General features: G+C 42.4%; 1 protein-coding gene across 1 annotated transcript in view; it reads left to right on the top strand.

Moving 5' to 3' along the window:
* RELN (reelin) overlaps positions 1 to 19882 on the top strand; it is a 479029-nt gene that overhangs the window by 455533 nt on the left and 3614 nt on the right. Inside the window, exons 60-63 of the mRNA XM_025214714.1 lie at positions 871 to 1028; positions 2048 to 2267; positions 3345 to 3542; positions 3963 to 4061. Coding sequence (XP_025070499.1) covers positions 871 to 1028; positions 2048 to 2267; positions 3345 to 3542; positions 3963 to 4061 — 675 coding nt within the window. The remainder of the gene's footprint in view (positions 1 to 870; positions 1029 to 2047; positions 2268 to 3344; positions 3543 to 3962; positions 4062 to 19882) is intronic.

Below are 19882 nucleotides of genomic sequence, written 5' to 3'. Positions count from 1 at the left end.
GGAGAATTTCTTGTATCAGCGTCCCCGTGCTGAAAAATAGCTACAGGGGCGCTTTAACTAAAGCTTATTCGACAAGCTTTAATTAAAGTGCCCCGCCACTATTTTTTCAGCATGAGGATGCTGATACATGAGATGAGTCAGCTGGAGTGCGGTAATTAATTACCATGCTCCAGCAGACTTGATTAATCAAGCTTGCTCTGATGTGCTGTAATTACAGAGAGTCAGAGCAGCCTCACTGCTCGTGTATAGGCACTCTGTGTTAAGAAGTACTATAATCAATAGGAGTACTTATAGGATTGGGATTTTAAATTGTCAACCAATGCAAATCTATAGATTTAGGACAATATTTTCAAAAAACAAAGGTCAAAGTTATGTTTCTCAGTTCAAATCCTGGAAACTGCCTGATTTTTGATGAGTGCTAAGCACTGAATAACTCCAGTTTACATCAGTAGTTGTTGGCTGCCTAGAAATTTTGCAAATCACAGAAGCATCTAAATATTAAACCAGGGACCAGGAACCTACAGCCCATAGGCTGGATCCAGACCACAAAGAGGTTTTATCCAGCCTAGCAAGCATGCCAAAATGGAAATTTAATACATCCCTTTGTAAGTTTTATGTGAGAATGCACTGTCCACTGGCAGACTATCTAATATCTGCTGCCTCTGCCCTTAGGACCAGACTGTTACTTCAGTCCACTGTTAGTGTAAGTTTTGAAAATTTAAGTCAGACTATTATTTAATGCTATTGTTTTAATCAGAGTGGAACTATTTGCAGAATAGTGCTGCAAATATTTCTATCTAAGGTTGACTGTTTTTGTATATAAATGTTTTATGGCTGCATATATCATATCTTGTTTCTTGGTATTTGTAGTGCAACTCAGTTCAGGTGGATTCAAAAAGGAGAAGAAACAGAGAAACAAAGCTGGGCCATAGATCATGTGTATATTGGAGAAGCCTGCCCAAAACTCTGTAGTGGTCATGGATATTGCACTACTGGAGCCATTTGCATTTGTGATGAAGGATACCAAGGTTTTTTTCTCTTGAATTCCTTTTGTTTATATCTCTCTGACATGCAGATATAGCTCAAAACAAAGAAAATAAACACTTATTCAAATATACTGACTGACTCAGGAAAGGATTGCTTGAGTAACTCATAACAAGATAGTGTTGGAGTGATGTTATAGCCATGCGGGCCCAGTGAGGATTTTTGAGAGTGAAATACAGTTGATCCAATAAAAGATAGCAGGCACAAAAATCCTTATCAAATTATACATTCATAAGTAGAATTGTTACAAGTATCAGGTAGCCCCACCTTCTATTATCTCCATATTGAATTACTGTACTATGCTTTATTAGATTACTGTGCTGTGCATTAGAGGCTATCAGACCTCACCTAATGCAGAATGTGGATGCCTTATTACTCAGGGATAGATATTTCTCACACAGACCATGCAATACCTATATTCATTCCACAGAGCACATTGGCTTTCAGTTTGTTCCCTGGTGGAGTCCAGGTTGTGGATTATGACCGATAAGAGCTGAGTCCTGCAAGGTATAAAACTCTGGCTCTGCTCCAAAAGTCAGTCAAGCATGTGCTTATACATACATGAGTAGTCCAATTAAGCCATTTAAGTGCTTAGTTGGAATGGGGCCAGAGTGCTCAACATCTTGAAGGACTGAGGCTTGTAGCTTTAAATAATTGTGATCCTGGCTATCCTAGAGACGTCTCTTCAAGTAGTTATTTCAGACTGCTCTCACCAGTCTGGTGTAAAACAAGAGAAATTCTCTAAAAGCCAATGGAGCTACACTATGTAAATGAGTAAAGACACACACCCTTCATTTTTTAAACGGAAAAGCTTAGCTTCTTGTGCAGTCATGCAGAAATTGAAATATCATCTGCAGTTCTGGAGCAGTGTATTCTGCCCCACAGTTCCATTTTACATTGGGTCCTGCCTCTGGCAGTAATTACAATGAATTGAATATGAAACTGAAAACAGTAAATTTTTTTGTCACTTATCTGTATTATAATGTCACCCTGTCATTTTCAGGTGACGACTGCTCTGTTTTTAGCCATGATCTTCCCAGTTACATTAAAGATAACTTTGAATCTGAAAGAGTCACTGAAATAAACTGGGAAACCATTCAGGGTGGAGTCATAGGGAATGGGTGCGGACAGCTGGCACCATATGCCCATGGAGATTCACTGTATTTTAACGGATGTCAAATAAGGCAAGCTATAACTAAACCTTTGGATCTCACACGAGCAAGGTAATAACACTTTCCTATGAATACAAGATACTATCTTAACAGCTTGTGAGAAGACTAACCTTTTATAAAAATGAAATGGCATGTGTGTGAAATGAATGGTTAGAATAAACAGGGATGGCTCAGCCTTACAGACAGGCATGTCTGGCTGGCTAGAAGAATTTTTAAGATTGGCAAAATATTTTAACAACTTGCAGCTTGGAGTTTATGAACAAGTAGGAGTTGGCTGTTGGCGGGAAAGGTCTGATCTTTTTAGTACACCTACCCTAGCATGGTATGTGCAGGTATCTTAAGGCAGGGCCATCACCAGAGGCCAGATACCAGACTGATCAGACCAGTGGTCTGAACTGGTAAGGCAGATCCTAAGCTACCACGTCACATTCAAAGTGAGAGGCAGTGAGGATGTTAATATAAAATACAGACCCACTTCCAATATTAGTTGTCAGCTAAAGTTACAGTCACCTGCCAAGAAACAAGCACAACTTTATCTGTGAAGTTTTTCAGGCTATGTAGTACCACATGGAATCTGTGGTTCTTAAAAAAAAAAAGTTTCCAGAATTCTGCATTTGTCATTTAAGCCAGTTGGCAAGACAAAATAAGAATTAGGATCAGACAGCAAGTATACCAAGTATTTATGCCTAGAGTTATACTCTTAATGTCTTATGACACACCTAAATAAAGATTTTGGAGTCTAACTTCAGGTATGCTTTTGGTAAATTTTAGCCTTTATATTTTCTTTTAAAAAAATTTTTTCTATACGTGTTACCATTTGACTTTTCAGCATTGATACATAGCTTGGCTTTCAGCAAGTGCATTGTAATCATGGATTGGTTGCCACCAATAACACTGAGATGTACACAGATGTTGCATTTGAGTAGTGTTAACAAAGGGTATTATTATGGAGAAAGTGTTATGTTTTAGCGACATCAAAGTGGCTTATTTTGTTTACTACTAGTAATGTTACTTAAAGTCATTCTGTACTTCTGAAAAAATAACTACAGCAAAGTTGGAAATATAATCACATTGGCTTGAACATTTTTCATAAATTAAAAACGATATATGTTCTTCTGTGTTTTACAGCAAAATAATGTTTGTTTTACAAATTGGGAGCATTTCGCAAACAGATAGTTGCAATACCAACCTGAGTGATCCTAATACTGTAGACAAGGCAGTGCTACTGCAGTACAGTGTAAATAACGGAATAACATGGCAAGTAATTGCACAGCATCAGCCAAAGGACTTTATACAAGCCCAAAGAGTGTCTTATAATGTTCCACTGTAAGTACCCAATCATATTCATTACTGCTGAAAAAGTACTATAAATCCTCTGGAGAAAGGACTCTATTGATTTCTACACGGGAAAAGAAAGGAAACATGGGCATAGACAGGGCAAGAGAGTGTATGAGAAGTATGACATTTATAACAGTGATCAAAAACAGAGTGAACAGACCTTCAGGATTATTTAGAGAAGTGTAAAATCTTTCATTTAAAAATATTTTCCAAGAAGCATAAAAATCTTTTTCCTAAATCAATCTAAGTTCTTATTTGTCATTAAATCATTTATTGCTACTCCATGTTGATATTTCAGAGCACATCTTGGTTTTACATCTAGTTCTTATTTTGAGAATAGGTAGATAGCCAAGAAAGGTTCTTTCTTAGCACAGAACTCTTAGTGGTTTTTGTGTTTTGTAATGATAGGGAGGCACGAATGAAAGGAGTCTTATTGCGCTGGTGGCAGCCCCGTCACAATGGAACAGGTCATGATCAGTGGGCTTTGGACCACGTAGAAGTCGTCCTGTGAGTATCAGATTCACCTCATACCATCTCCATCTCAGAAAGCGTTGCAATTCCTTCAGCATGGCAAAATGTTAAACTCAGTAAGAACAGTTCTGATGTAGAGAAACTTCTGAAAAATCATTATTTTGCATATGTTCTTCACTGAATGCAAAGGTCAGCGTTTAAGACAACCATGATATAACTCAACACAACAGGGATGCATGTTGTGCATCATGGAGAAATGCAGGAGAGAAAGTGTGGGCTTTAATATCTTTAAATATTTGTGTGCTTGAATAAAGCAGCAGGGTCTTGAAAATATTTCATGCTGTGACATGGAAGGATGTGCATTCAACAGCTATGCTGCCATATAAAGTTGATTTACATCTGTTCAAAGATATAGAATAGCTTGCTCTATTGTTCATCATACAGAATAATGTTGTTGAATTGGGCTCTGAAAAATTGCATTAGAAACTAATGCCTTATTCGTTTCCTTTTTTAGTAAGAAGGATACTGTTCATAAACACGGTTCTCTATCTCAGGTTCCTATGGTCTGAGCTCTAGACTTATTCCCCTTGTCAAGAGTTTACCAAGAAAAGTGTCTCCACCCTATTGATTCCCCCATTGATGAAATGGGTTTCACTCTCAGTTAACCCTTTTTTTTTTTACTGTATTACATGACACACAGATGACCTGCTTCTTCTCTAACAGTTTAGTTCCAGTAGAACTGAAATGCTAGTGCCTTGACGGGCTGGAACTCTTCGCTGACAGTGGGTGGCAGAGAGAGGCGTATCTTCTCAATAGATAGGTTCAAACATTCATTATATCAAAAATCTAGAAAAACAGCAGCACAGACATTAAGTTTGGATAACCTCCTGATTGAATAATTATAATAATGAGGTTTCTATTTTTAAATCTGAACTAGAAGAGGTGCTGAAAGTATTGTTTTTAACAATAGAAAATTGGATTATTTGATCTCTACTTAGCCTGTTCTCCTTTCCACTGAGAAGCACCAGCTTGCATGGCATTCATATCAACCCCAAACCAAAATTGATCCCAACACAAAGTAACTGTACACGCTCTGCTGCTTTTACACTCCTTGCTGGGCTCTGCTTCCATAACATCAAGCTTAAGTTTGAAGGAACAGAGGGTTGGACATGATTCCTGACTCAGTTAATTGATGGTTATGTGTTATAGATCACACAACAATTGAACAATTAAAACATCCAAGAGAAAAGCTAAATTTTTTCGGCCATGTTTCAGCTCAGGTGGGAAATGGTACACATGGTTCTGCAATATTCCAGCATCTTTCCACTTTAAGTTGTTTTAAAAAAATGTAACAAAAAGAGAGTTTTCAAAAAGTAAGAGCATAATGTATAGGACACCAATTTGACCATTGGTTTTTGAGAGCATTACTAAGGATAATGGGATAGATTTAGGAAAGGAAAGTGTCAGCTGAATACCAGGAAAACCTTTGTGGCAATAAGATCTCTCAGGCTGTAGGTCACCTATCCAAGCCTAGTATTGGAAACAGTCATTTGAAATATTTTAAAAGCAAACTGAAGAAAGCACTAGAAGTAGGAAACAGCTTTGCTCAGAAGAGAAACTAAGTTTGCAGATTATGCTCCCACACTGTTACTCCTGTCGAGAAACCTTGAGGACTTTTCCTGAATTCTGAGCAGAGCCAGGGTACAGCAGGATAATTCAGCACTTCCCCTGTTTTGGAAATGAGTTTTCAAGTGAACACTGCGTCATGCCTGGCAGAAAATAGCTCATGTGATAGACAGGCATTTACAAACTGCTTGCTTCCTTAGTGGACCCTGTTCATGAAGAGCTACAGCAGAATGTTAGTAAAAGGCTAGATTTGAAACATAAAACCTGCTAAACATGACAGGACACATTCCTGTTAGGAATTTAAAAATTGTACATAATGGCACATATGGCATGTGCTAATTAGTAATTAATTCATTCTGACCTCCTCTAGCTGCACTAGTTGAAACTTGTTAATCAAAATAGTTTCTATGTTGCACAGAGATTCCTTTCAAATTACATTCATTGTTTTTTCAAATTCTGAGAGTTCAAAGCTAACTCATGCTGAAGCACTGTCAAATTGTCTTGCCCACTGGGTGTCGGTTACAGGCATAGGTATGGCCAAGAGACCTGAGTTCTCTTCCTGCCTCTGCTGATGCCTCAACTGTGTCATCTTGGGCTAGTCACTTTACTTCTCTGATTTTTCCCTGGTAAAGTTTTATCTAAGCCTTAAATCACCAGATACCTAATGAGTCACATTCAGGATGCCCCTGTATCCTAGACAGCCAGGAATACCTCTGGTTTCAGGGCCTGGCTGAAATCCTTGTCTATCTGATAACATTCATGTGTTGTCCTGTTTTGTAACCCTTCTACATGGACCACCTGAATGAGACACCAGCTAATTGAGTAGGTCAAGAAGGAGGGAAAGGAAAATTGCATTTCTGAGGACGGTAGGAGTGGACACACTGTGACAGGAGGCCATCCCCGGGTCCAGTCACAGTGTCAGCCCACCCACCTGTCTAGGGCAGTCTGCCTCAATTCTTCTGTCATGCCTTAATGTATCCAAATCAGATGGAAAAATGAGGGAGGCTGCCCATTTAATGCCCTGATGCCAAGGGCATAATACACAGCTCCGACCTTCTCTTTTCTGTGTCCCATGCCTCACAGATGGGACCCACAGTGACTTCCAACTCCCCCAGCCCCATTGCTGAGCCATACTCAGCCTCTGGCCTAAACTTGGCCTCAGGTGTCCTTGGACATATCTTGGCCCGGCCTCTGGCCCAACTTGGCCTCAGGTGTCCTTAGATGTACCTGGGCCACATACCCTCTCTCTGGGGCCTCTACGTCCCACACATATTCTGGGCTCCTTGCCCCTCATTAGGCTCCTAGCCCCTCACACTCTGCCCCTGCACTGAGGTAACTACCCCATCCCCTCACTGGGGCTTCTGGGCTTTATGGCCCTTAGGCTTCAGGCATCTGTCGACATGCCTGGACCCCACATTCCTTCAGGCCTCCCACTAGGCCTCGGGCCCTCCTGGCCCCTGTGCTGTCACCCAAGCCTGGTGCTTTTCTGTCAGGGTGTGCTCCTTTAAACTTTCCCCTCCACCGGGTCACCCAAAAGGTAGTGGGGGCTGAGGCTTTCCAGCACCCCATATTCACCTTTCACTAGGGAGGCACTGGTGTGCCATTTCCTGGAGACTACCCTGCCACAGAAAGCCCCACCACACCATCCAACCCCAGCAGGGTTTAGTTTTAGGTCATGCCCCAGGACCAACTGCAAGCCTACCTGCCCTGGTTTTATTCCTCTTACTGGGCTCCTGGATGTTCTCCCTGGGCCGCTCTCTCCTGGGCACTCTTGCAGCCTCCATCTCATAGTCTGCTCTTAGTCACTGGCCCATCTCTCTCAGACCCCCTCATTGGATGCCTCCCATCCGGAGGCTGAGCTTCAGCCTCCTTCATACCAGCCTGCTTGCTGGCTGACCACCTATCCTCTCTTGGAAGTGATGCCCCCCCCCATCAAGAGGACCTTCAGCCTCGTTTAGACTCTGCCCCCACCTGTAAGTTACTTGGGGTACCAGCAGCTCTCCGCAGCCCTGGCCTGCCCCTCACAGTGGGCTTACTTGCACTTCAGCCTGTTGGCCCTGCCCCCCTTGCATTGACCAGTTAAGAGTCTGAGGATCAGTCTGACAGCAGCTGACCTTCACCCTCCACAAGGGTCCCTTGGGCCCCTCCATACACCAGTCCTCTCTTCCACTGGGCTTGCCTGGTGCCCCACCAAATTTATGTCAAGCAGCCATTCACTTCACTGGGCTCATCTAAGCCCCTGCCCTCAGCCACCCCCAGTTCTAATCAGGGACTTACCCAGCCCCTCCATAGGCCCACAAACTGTAAGCCCCTTTCTAGGCTGGCCTGGTGTTTCCCTAGGCCCTTGTGTGCACAGCCACTCTTATTTCACTTTCCTGGCCCCTTGCTCAGGTCCCTGTGCACACTGCCTCTCTCTAGGCTGGCCTCTCCACAGCTCCAGGTCCACAGCCACTTCCCCAGGGCTTGGGACCTCCACTGGATCCCTAGGAACCTCCTCCTTTCCCACAGTTCCTATCCTTAACCTCCAGGATGTTCCTGGGAGCAGCAGATCTCATGCTGGGCAATGTTACCTCAGCAGCATCCCTGTAGTAACTGCCAGCTCTGCTCCTTGGGGCCTGCTCTTATATTGAGGCTGCTCAGCCCTGCTCCAATCAGGCAGCCTCCTGGCTGTTATGTGACCACCTGATTGGCTCTGCTGTCCTCTGCAGGCTGCCTCACAGTCTGCTTATGCCCTTAAGGTGGCAAGCACCCAAAGGTGCTCCACCGCACACACCTTTTTCTCATGCTCTATAAGTTTCATCTCTCTGACCCCACTAAAATCATCCTCACCTGCCCTCTTCCAGGCCCCTAGTCAGAATGTCCTGAATTTTCATTCTTTAACCTGGACAGCCTATCCACATTGTAAATGCATCCTTTAGGGGCTCTTGCATACAACCCCCACATATGAAAGAAGGTGGTACATCCACACCATCTCGTTTTAGACCTCAGTATTCTAACCATATTCTCTGTAAGTATCACTTTTTAGAAATATTTTTTGTAAATACCATAGATGTGTATGATAAAGTCAAGATTCATACTCATTTTATTCTGACAGGGGATTAAGCATGCAAAACTCCTCACCTCCCAGTCCCACCCCTTTGTGCTACCATGGTATCAACTGGCCAGAAATTTGACCTAAGTTGTCAAGTGAGGACAGAGGCACAACAGGGCAGTGGCAGGTCCTAGCTGCCAGCAGCACAACCAGCAGTGGCAGCTGTTACTTTTGGCTTTCCTCCCCGCAAATCTGTGCCCAGGACTGCTGCTCCAGTTAACTCCACCCCCTTAGTTATGGGACTGGGTGAGGATTCCCCAGACATAGTGAACTCCCTGGTTGGGGAGGAGCAGCTGTTCTGGTTACATGCACCATAATGCCTTCTAGCATAGGAGGCATTTTGGGGGACTGAGAATCACACCGTAAGTGTCTTAACCCCTGGGAAATATAGGCTAACAGAATGGTCCCAGGAGGGCATAGGTGGGCTATCACATGCAACTAATGCGACACAATAACACATAAACACAATAAACACACATCATGCTGGAGTTTAATTCTCCCAGGCGCCACGTTTATATGTATGCATGTGCACATTGAGCTGGGTCAGAGCAGCCTCAGCTGGCAGGGGGCCCTGGGGGCCAGCCTGCCAGCCCAGGGCTACTCCAACCTGGCTCAGTGTGCCTCAGCCAGCCGTGTCAGCATCCACGTGTGTTGCTGTGCACTAAAGAATGCCACCATAGGATAGTACTTGTGTTTACAAGTACTAACCTATGGCAGAGTTAATTAGTTTCCTGCAGCCTAATAAGGCTACATGTGTAGACACTAAGACTTTCCTGTAGAGCTAATTAGGCAGCTCTACAGTAACCATCTCATGTAGATACACCAAGTTAGAGCAATCCTGAGTTTGCTGTAATTTATACCTACAACTCCTATAGCTCCACAGCTGTAGGAGGGCACAACTGTGGACTTTTGGTTCTTGCCCCTGCCCTGTGTTCTGCATGAGCTGTAGCTCTTCTAGACCTGAGTGTTTAATCCTAATGTTATTAAATTCCATTTTTTTAAAGGGGTAGAAGCCTCTTAATAAGAAAAGTAACCTTTGGACTGCTGAGGATGTCTATATTTGTCCTCGGTATCCTGCCCTGAGATGCCCCTGTTTTACCATAATCCACTCCTGCTCTCCTCACATGAACCCTCCCCTATTTTCTCCACTCCTCCTCCATGAACAAGCAAAGGACCTTGCCCTCCTAACCTGTTAGGCACTGCTAGTGAACCATTCTAGGTTCCTGCCAACTTCTCTCCACCCCAATATATTTTTGATTTCTAGTTCCTACCTTGAGGAAGACTGGTGAGAGAGCAGGTAGGGGTATTGCTTCCTTACAGAGAAAGTATTGTCAGTTTAACTCAGTTGATTAGAGTGTGGTACTAATAACACCCATGGTCACAGATTTGATCACTGGTTGGACTAAATCATTTCTTGAGGTCCCTTTCAGCCTTACTGCTCTATGAAATAACTAAGGACTCACTGCAAGCAAGAGTTTTCATTTTATACTACTTTTCCAGCAACCGTATACCTTCCCTGCTCCTTCTAATGGTAACCACAACCTAGTGACCACGTAATCCACTGGAAGTTAACCAGTCCCAAAGGGCCTTTGTACACGCCACAAAATTGGCCTTTAAAGCAGGTTAAATGCCCTTTTGCACTGCTTTAATGACACTGCTGTTTGCATGTTCGGTGGCGTATTGCACATTAATGCTGCTGCTTGCACATTTGGCAGCCTATTGTGCATTAAGTGACTTTGGGACATAGTGAAATAAAACATGTCTGAGGTGTTTTAGTTTGCTTCCTTAGTAGCCACGGAGGGAAGCAGGAAGCACTGGGTCCCATGCATCTCAGAGGCTATGCAGGCAGCCTGTGCAGGCAGGCTCCACTGAAGGAAAAAAAAGAACATGGAGAACCTAATCTTTTCTTTTTTTTTTTCTCCCCGGAGCCTGCCTGAGCTGTGCAGGGGCCCAGTGCTTCCCTCTCTAGCTGCAGTGCCCCCCAGGACCATCCGGGCCAGGTGTCTGCGGGTGGATGCCACCTGGGGGGGTGCCACTACTGCCACGAAGGGAAGCACTGCCACCCCCCCTGCCCCAGTTCAGGGACCGCTCAGCCTGCTGGCAGCTCACCCTCCCCCCCTACCACCGGAGAGGCAGTTAAGGACTGGGCCCCAACCCCTGTGTACACACCATGGGGATTTACTTCGGTTTAAATAGAAGCAGGGTTTTTAAAAACCCACCGCTTCAATTTAGGGAGAATTAAACTGAAGTAAACCCCATGGTGTATACAAGCGGCCCACAGGCCAGGTTATATCCAGAAAACAGATTATAGCTGATTTATAAACAGGGCAATCATACACTGTTCATTCTGATCTACTTCTTATCATCATGATAAAGACCTAGCACCTAACACTTTATGGGCTACACTTTCTGAGGCACACCTTCCTCTTCTCTGGGTACAGATAAATTGCAGGAATAAATGCCACTATTTTGACCTGCAATTAATATGTGAATGCAAAACCTGTAGGTGCAATAAAGAAGGCTACATATTATTTGAATCATACATTTCTTTCAGCAGCAATATTGCTAATACTGTAATGTAGATACTAATACTGTAATGGCATTCAAAGTGAATATAACATCTATTTTGTTAACATCTGTTGCGTCTCGGCCTCTTGAAGGCTCAGATCAAGTGTTATATTTAGTCTTGCAGCTAATTATTTGTCGAGTTGCTTTAAGGGTGGTGGTGGACCTGCATAATAATGTGGGGTGAAACATATATCAAAGTTCTCCTGCACCTTTAAATCTAAATTTCATGATGCATTTGTTAGTGCAGTATATTTGCTGTTTCCACCTGTGAAGAAAGCTTTGGGCAGAGCCCTCACACGTTCCATAACTGTGGTCCTTCTTAGAATAAAACATTGTTCTCTCACGACCCTCTACCCCTTCAAAGAGATTATTTTTCCTGTGTCCCAGTACTTCTACCCTAAGAACGGCCCGTGTCCAACCCTGCATTTCATTAGCACATTAGCTTAGTTTTTTTCCCTAGGTGCAAGTCACAGCCTGTCTTCTGCACAGTGAAACCACAGTTACCACACACTCTTTGCATGTGCATCTTGACTAGCCATTTTTTGTGAATAAGGCAGGCCCTATAAAGAAAGAATGAGCTCTGATCCAAGGTATTAAGAACTGCAGAACAATAACCTGTAAATTTAGGGTCTGGTCCTGCCTTTTTTGCACACTCAAAGCTCCAAATGGCATCCAGGAAAATTTTAGCTGTGCAAGGAATGCAAGACATGATCCCATAACTCTTTGTAAAAACCAGTTCACTTTTGAACAAAAAACACGGAGTTAACCCCTCCATAGCCATCACTCCATGCTATTCATTATCAAAGTAATCTCACATTTTTGGCACAAATGAATTGTTGAGAATTTCATGTTGCATTTGTTGCAAAAAAATTTGCACTATTTAAATACAAATTATATATACTAACTGCAACAAAGTACCCATGTGGGAAAACATTTTCATTTGCCTCCTTTCTTTAATAGAAAGCAATTATTTTAAATGAATATTTCATCAAAGATTATCAAAATATTTATAGTACAGTTAAAATGGTAGGGCATTATCTTTATATTCACAACATTTATGCCAAATTTAGTATGATGCCGATGTGTTTTAATGACTGTTTTTACTTTGTTTATAAACTGCATGATGAATTTTATAGAAAAGAAAAAGTATAGATATTGCTTTAAGAAATCAAGAAATAATTTGTTCAATTTTTATTTTCAAAAGAGCTGAAAAGTCCTATATTGCCTCTAAACCTCATCAGGGTTTTATGACTAATCAGAGTGCTGCATGCATTGAAAGACATTTTCTAACTTGTGTTGTATTTCATTATTTGCTGTCACTGGTTTTACACTAGAGTAAGGTAAGTACTGTCCCTGAATTCATATCCCATGCATGTTGCTAGTATGGCTACAGTACTTTTACAGACTCTCTCCCAGAATTTTGTCAATGATGATGCTGTGGAAGAGGACATGGACTCACTTGTGCTCTCAGTGACCACATCTACATGAGACGCTACTGTGGTTACCGTGTATTTATTTAGTACTTGTATAAACAAGTACTAAATAAATGCACAGTAACCCGAGTTGCTGTGTAGTAGCACCAGCAAACATATTTTTGTGATGCTACTGTGCAGTAGCCTAATACTACTGCATAATAGTGTCACATCACTAATGCACAGTCATCGCCTTCATTTTTAAGCTGGAGTATCGGTGGGACTTGAGCTTTGCAGGATATAATCAGCACCTTGCTCAGCCAACCTTTCAGTAAAGGCAGTGGGAGTTTTGACTAAGGTTTGAGAGCTGCCTTCAAGGTACACAGTGCTCCAAATAGGCCTTGAAGTAGGAAGGAAATGGGAGTGCTCATCAATTTGTGTGGTCCATCTCTGACCTCAGGTAAAATTCCCACTGTTTTCAGTAAACAAAGTAGTCTTCAGTAAATGAAATAGCCAAAATCAGGTCCTGTATATCCATAAACACACACATGGTAGGGTAACTCACGACCACCCAACTTAGAATAGCAACAAATCTTTATTTGGGGTGTTTCCGTTTTTATTACAAAAACGCCATTATTGCTGTGCCATAGTTATCCAGCTGGGCATTCCTAATCAACATAGTAGTTAAAAACAGAGTTTGAAATCCTGTTCTTATTGAGTCAGTGAGAATTTGACAGTAAAACCAGGATTTCAGCCAGAATCTGTCACCAAAGTGATTATAATAACCAGGGTTTCTAACTTTCTGCAGGAAGAAAATGGAAAATCTCTGCTTTAAAAACACAAAAATCTGTGTTTTTCCGCAACCTGCCAAAAACATGGGGCATCCCACAGCAAGTGGCTCCATCACTGCTCTCTCATTTTTGCTGAATTTTTTGTCTCATAGCCAGTCAGCGATACATTTCTCCATCTCTCTCCCCTCCTCCCCCCAGCAGACTTTCTGAGAGGCAAAAACCGCAGCAAAAGTAAGAGAAAGCAGAAGTGGGATGTTGCCATGCTTTCAATAGTTTATGGAAAAACACAGATTCCACAGTGAATGGAAAACTAGGATCCCTGATGATAATCAATTTGTACAGGTTTGATAATTCAGCCACAGAATTTACTAAACCTAGCTATATTTTTTGATTGGACCACTTTGCCTTTGCTGTTTTCTAAGGCTTGTTTCAGCTCCTAGTTTGGTTTGAACCAAGAAGTCTTTTTATATTAAGTGTAACAAAAATATGAATTGTAAATACATAGTCTTGAAATTGGAATATATTATTTACCAAATTTTCTTAGTCCATGGTTTATATTTAAAAATATTGAGGGCTGCAATTCCAAAGTGTACTTTCAGAGACTGAAATTAGACAATAATCAGGTCAATGTACTTAGGCTTAGAAGACACAGAAGTAACTACTTTTCAAAAACAGCTTTGCTGTACATGTTTACTGAACTTCCCTGGTAGGGGTTATCATTGTACTATGTGGACCTGATGCTGCAGGATGTACAGAGGTGTAATACCACTGACTGCAGTAGAGTTCTTGGTATTTGCTCAAGCAAGCAAGAGCAGAGTTAGCCCTCATCCCTTTTAAAGGCAAACCAGTAGCCCTGACAAGATAACTATTGGATTGTGCACTAGTTGCTTTCAAGGGTTTGTGCTATTTCCACTGTCTGTGATCAACAGATAACTAGTGACCCAGAGAGGGCTCTCTGAAGGTGTCCTAGGGGCAGTGATTGCTGAAAAGCTTTTGCCCGTTGATAACGCACTTCCACTGGAACTGAAATGGTGTCCGAGGACCTTTTGCAGTCCAAAGGACAGTTCCATTCAGACCCCATAATCCTTGAGATAGAAACAGTGTCCCTCGAAAGCATTATAGTACCTAGCACATTTGGGGCACTATGACCATATAAATAATAGCTAAAGCATCTCCATATGTAGTCTTAATGAGAAATCCTTATTTATCCTTATTTTAAATTCTATTTATAGAAAATACAAATCAAACTCCATACTGCTGTATAAAATAACTATACAGGCTTCTTAGACCTACAAAATCCAGAAAATGCAAAGCCACTTTCTGAAAAATGTAGTTATGAAGATCTCAAGGTGATATTAACTGTAAGCACTATAGGACAATGGAGCAAGCATCTGAGAGAGGTTGTGGTATCTCCTTCACTGGAATTGTTTAAGAAGCTGAATAGGCCACCTGTCTTGGGTGGTTTAGAAATAGCACATCCTATATTTATGCAGGGGGTTAGATTACATGATACTTCTAGTCCTATAATCACATAAGGTAAATCTTATGATTTTATCTTATAAAATACCATTAGACTCTGTTCTTCTATTGATTATGACTATCTTTAGAATTTCATGCATATCAACCGCAGGCCATAGAGTCCCTATGTACTACACTAACAGTCTAATCTATGAGGATCTCTCCTTTCACTTTGCTGGGCATAGGATCAGCCCTTATAGCCCTCTTTATCCCCCATAAGACAGTAGAAAGGCTGGTGTGTACTGCAGTAGGAAACGATAGAGGTGTATCAGAACAAGCAAGCTTTAGCTTTTGTGGCTTTTTCCAGATGCGTATTGTTTTTTCTGGTATCCAGTTTAATGTAATGGGATAGGTATGTATTCTTTCCATGTGACTTAGTCACCTAAGCTAGGACTGAGGCAGAATTTAGAAACCTACACGTGATATTGTGATTTTGAAAACCTCTGTTCAGCCACCACCTAAGCATGCAGGTGCCTTAACTCCATAGATGCCTCCCTGGTTGAATTTAACGTTCCTCAAACACCTTGAGTTGCCTCTTTGCATGATCCTGGAACTGTCTGTTTTGACACAGCTAAGCAGCTCAATGCCAGATTCATCCCAAAACTCTGTCAAGGTTCAGAAGTCAGAAATTCCTCTGTCCAAGTCCCCAGAGAGCCTCAGTCTTTGAGCATGCCTGACACAGACTGACAGGATCAGACTCGTCCCAGAATGCAGTGGTTGGAAGCGTAGCCTACTGGGTAGTGCTCTCCTGGGGTCCTGTTGAAGCTGTTCCACTGTGCAGAAACGAATTCAAGATTCATTGGGTCAGGGAGCACAAAGAAAGAAAGCATGACGCTGCAACCTTCTGGTTCGAGCACTCACCTGGGAGAGAGAAGACCTGGGTTCTGGTCCCTGCTCTAGACCTGTTCTGCATTAAACAGGCTGGATAAAATACAGGAGTCCCTGAAGTAGTGTGGGTTTCAGGGTCATGCTTGTACTTTCAAACCTAATGAATCTTGAGTTCAGTGGCCTCGCTTCAACAGGAGGTACAGGTTGTATTCTCTCCCAGCTTAGCATTTGGCACCTGGGAGATGTCGGTTTGGATAGCCTCATGCATTCAAAGGAGTAGAACCAGGATCTCCCACTTCATGGGTGAGGGTTTTTACCACCAAGCTATTATAAAAAGGGGGCACAGCCTCCTCCAGCAGCATTTTAAAAGAAAAAAAAACCCTGCTCAGTTCATAGAAAGAAAAGGCATTAGGTGCCTGCCTGCAGGAGAGGGTTCTAGGCTGGAGATGGAAGTGCCTGCAACACCTTGTAAGGTACCTGTGGGGCAGGACTTGAAGGACTTGAGATTCAACGCTGTTCTCAGTATTTCCCTATTGGCCTGCTCTAAGTGTAGTGACCTTAGGCATTTCACTGCCCATCATTCCAACTATTCTAGATCCCATTTCAAGGTGCTTAACTCTCCCCATGCTTGGTATAGGGCACCCAGGTTAACACAAGATTCTGGAGCATGCCATTCCAAGCACCCAGAAATTAGGTGTTGTAGTATATGAGTAGAGACCCAGATCCATTACTGGATCTTGCCCTTAGTTTTATATCATTACATTAAAGGCAATAAGCACTGTTCAATAGAGAGTGTATGTGAGTGGATAATAATAAAGAATGTTTTGAACATTCTTTATTCTTTATTTTTTTTAAAGGTGTCTCATTTTCACTACTGCTATAAGACAGCATTAAACCAATGTGCATTAGTTGCTGTCAGTCCCTAACATACCAAATTGTAATAAATCGCCCTGGTGCAGAATTTTCCTTTTGGGGCGAAAGCCAGATAGAATTAAGCAAAAACCATTTTCTTACAGGCAGGTGTTCCAGAATAATGACTACCATAACACTGCTAGATGTTCCTGCCAAATACAGATCTAATTGTACCCATTCCCAGCAGAAGCTGGATTTAGTTTTGTTTCTTGCATGTGACAAAAAAAAAGATTTAGCATGATATTTAAAAGCAGAAGACTTGAAACTCTGGCTGGGAAGCAGCTTGGAATCATTTTTATACCCTAGGATTTGGCACAAATGGTTACTTTATAATCAAACAATTAGACCCTAAATTAGTTGTTGGAAAAGGGATCATTTTGAAGGTGGTTTCTATGCTAAATCTTCATACAGCTGTAAAAGCTAGATTTGACTATGGACGTTCATGCTTACTTTGGAAAACATGTAATTCATCTGTTTCCTTAATAGCCATATTCACTAAAATAAGCTTATGCACTAGAAAGGAACAGGGAATTGATTGCAATCTAGGTATTTACTTTTCATTCATAAACAAAACTGACCACCTGCCCTGCCTCTGCAGAGAGCGAGTTCATTGTCTGGGACACCTCCTGCAAGCCCTTTATTTCATTTTGAACAAACATCCCCTGAATTGTGGACCTCCATCAACAGTATGTCTACCCAGAGCAGAGCCACAGAGGCCTAACTGCATTCATACTTTTTACCACTGAGGTACTGCAACTGCAAAGTGGACACAGTAGACCCAGAGGGGCAGAGCCAGCTAGCCAGGAGCTGCAGGGACTCCAAGCAGAACATAGCTTGTCTTGTCTTCCCTTGGAATTGCCCAAAGGAAGTTGGTGGCAGTATTACCCCTTGCCCTCCTTAGAGTGAACCTTCCTCTTCCCAGTACACTTATCCGTATGGGTTCACAGAGCTGAAAACTACATCGACAAGAGTGACTCTGATTTTAGTGTTGGTCTTTGGGTTGATTCTGCATCTGTTGCAGCCAGAGGAAATTGCATCAGGCCCTGTATCGGTCCATCTCATAGTGGATAGAGATTGTTCAACAGAATCAGCAATTAGCAATACTGTTGTGGGCATGGCATGTTGGATTTGATGGCAGATGTTGTACTAATATGGTTTCCAGATCAGTCTCAAGGGAATATTAGTATTTGGTGCAAAGAGTACACATTGTGTTCTGAAGAGATAATGCAGTGACCCGAAGCCTCAGGCCTGTAAGACCTGGACCTCCTAGAACAGCAGCTTCAGAGCCTGACAGGATCAACGTGGCCACTTTTTTTCTCAGATATACTGCATTTCATGGTGTTTCCAGTGGGGAGGTGACAAGAAGTCTCTCAGTTGAAGCTCTACTGCAGTATGTAGATATTAAAGGGCTGAGGGACTTGGGACTCGTCAGTCTGGAAAAGAGAAGGCTCAGGGGGGACTTGGTGGCAGCCTACAATTATATAAGAGGGGTGCATCAGGACATGGGAGAACAGCTGTTCACCAGAGCTCCCCAAGGGATAACAAAGGTCTAAAGGCCATAAACTCCAGGAAGGCTGATTTAGACTAGACATAAGAAAAAACTTCTTTACGATGCGAGATTGTCCAGGATCTGGAACAGACTCCCCCCAGAGGTGGTGCAAGCACCTACTCTGGACTCTTTCAAAAACATGTGAATATATTTCTTGCTAGGGTCACTTGATCCCAGCTGACTTCCTACCTATGGTGGGAGGGCTGGACTTGATCATCTCACGAGGTCCCTTCCAGCCCCTAATGTCTATGAAATCTATAAATAGCCCATGATAACATCTTACTGTGTTTAAAAGTAGTGTTCTGACCCAGATTTGTGTTCCTCTCCCCCAATAGTTGTGTAACATACTATGCTATAGTAATTGCCACCCTCCAGACCAGAACTAGTTGTGTTAAAGTGATGTGTGCATATGGATGGTTAAGTGCTTGGTGATTGGTAGACCTGGCACTGTAGTAAAACAGAATATTCAGATTCTATGCTGTAGGCCTTTTTTCAGTCTCGTCTACCCAAGTGGATTTTGTTCGTAGCTTTAGTGATACATGTCTTTCTCTTGTGGTGCTAAAGAGAGTTTCAGGCAAAGCTACAGCCAAATATAAGTATGCCCTCAGTGGTACAGAGACTGGAGTGTATAAGTGCTATATCACCTCAAATGTAACTCTCTTCTGAGCCATATACAAGCTTGCATTTGCTGTCCACAAAACCATAGGGAAGCCTCACAGAATTTATATACTTCACTTGTAGAAACTGTAGCAGGCATAGGAAACTAAGGCTACGTACACACATTCAAATAATCTGGGATAATTCTCCCAGGTTTGTTTTCCTGGTAAAAAAACTTACTCAGAGCCTCATATACAGACATTTGAATGCTAAAGCCCAAAAGAGTGGAGACCTTGCAACATTGTGCAGCCAGGGGATCTTTGGGAACACATCATAGCATGCTCTGCAGGCTTCCTTAGTCTGCCTGGTGACAGATGGCAGCAGTGCATAGGGCAGCCTTGGTTGGCTGAACTAGATTACTCATGGTCAGCCCGTAGTTCCCTGCAGTACAATATGGGAATTGTTAAAGGGGTATGTTCCGCTCCCTGCTGGAACACCAGAGTCCAGCAAGTAACATACTGGCCATGTATACATGAGATGCTGCCTGTGGAGTCATTTAGTACTTATAGAATGTCTGTACATTCTGTGGCTTCTCTCAGAAGAGAATACAGTCCGCCACAAGGGAGACAGTGGCTACGTCTATATGAGATGCTGACTGCGCAGTAGCTTGTAGCTTGTTACTACACAGTTACTACTGTACAGTAGCATCACATGGCATGAATTGCATACTGTGAGAAGCTACTGTATAGTCAGCATTATCTAAAAGTTGTTCAGGGATGCTACTGCTTAGTAGGAGTGTGCGAAGTGGGGCCTATTCAATTCTGGTTTGGAGTCAGCCTCGATCAGGGACAGTGATTCGATTAATTGATTTGGATCATTGTCCCTGATTCGATTTGGCTGAATCCAAACCTGAAGATTCGATGCTGATTCGGAAAATCAGCGATTTGGACATAGACACAACATTA

The sequence above is a fragment of the Alligator sinensis genome, unplaced genomic scaffold (assembly GCF_000455745.1).
Source record: "Alligator sinensis unplaced genomic scaffold, ASM45574v1 scaffold915_1, whole genome shotgun sequence".
Classification (NCBI taxonomy): Eukaryota; Metazoa; Chordata; order Crocodylia; family Alligatoridae; genus Alligator; species Alligator sinensis.
This window is presented reverse-complemented; position numbering and strand designations above follow the sequence as displayed.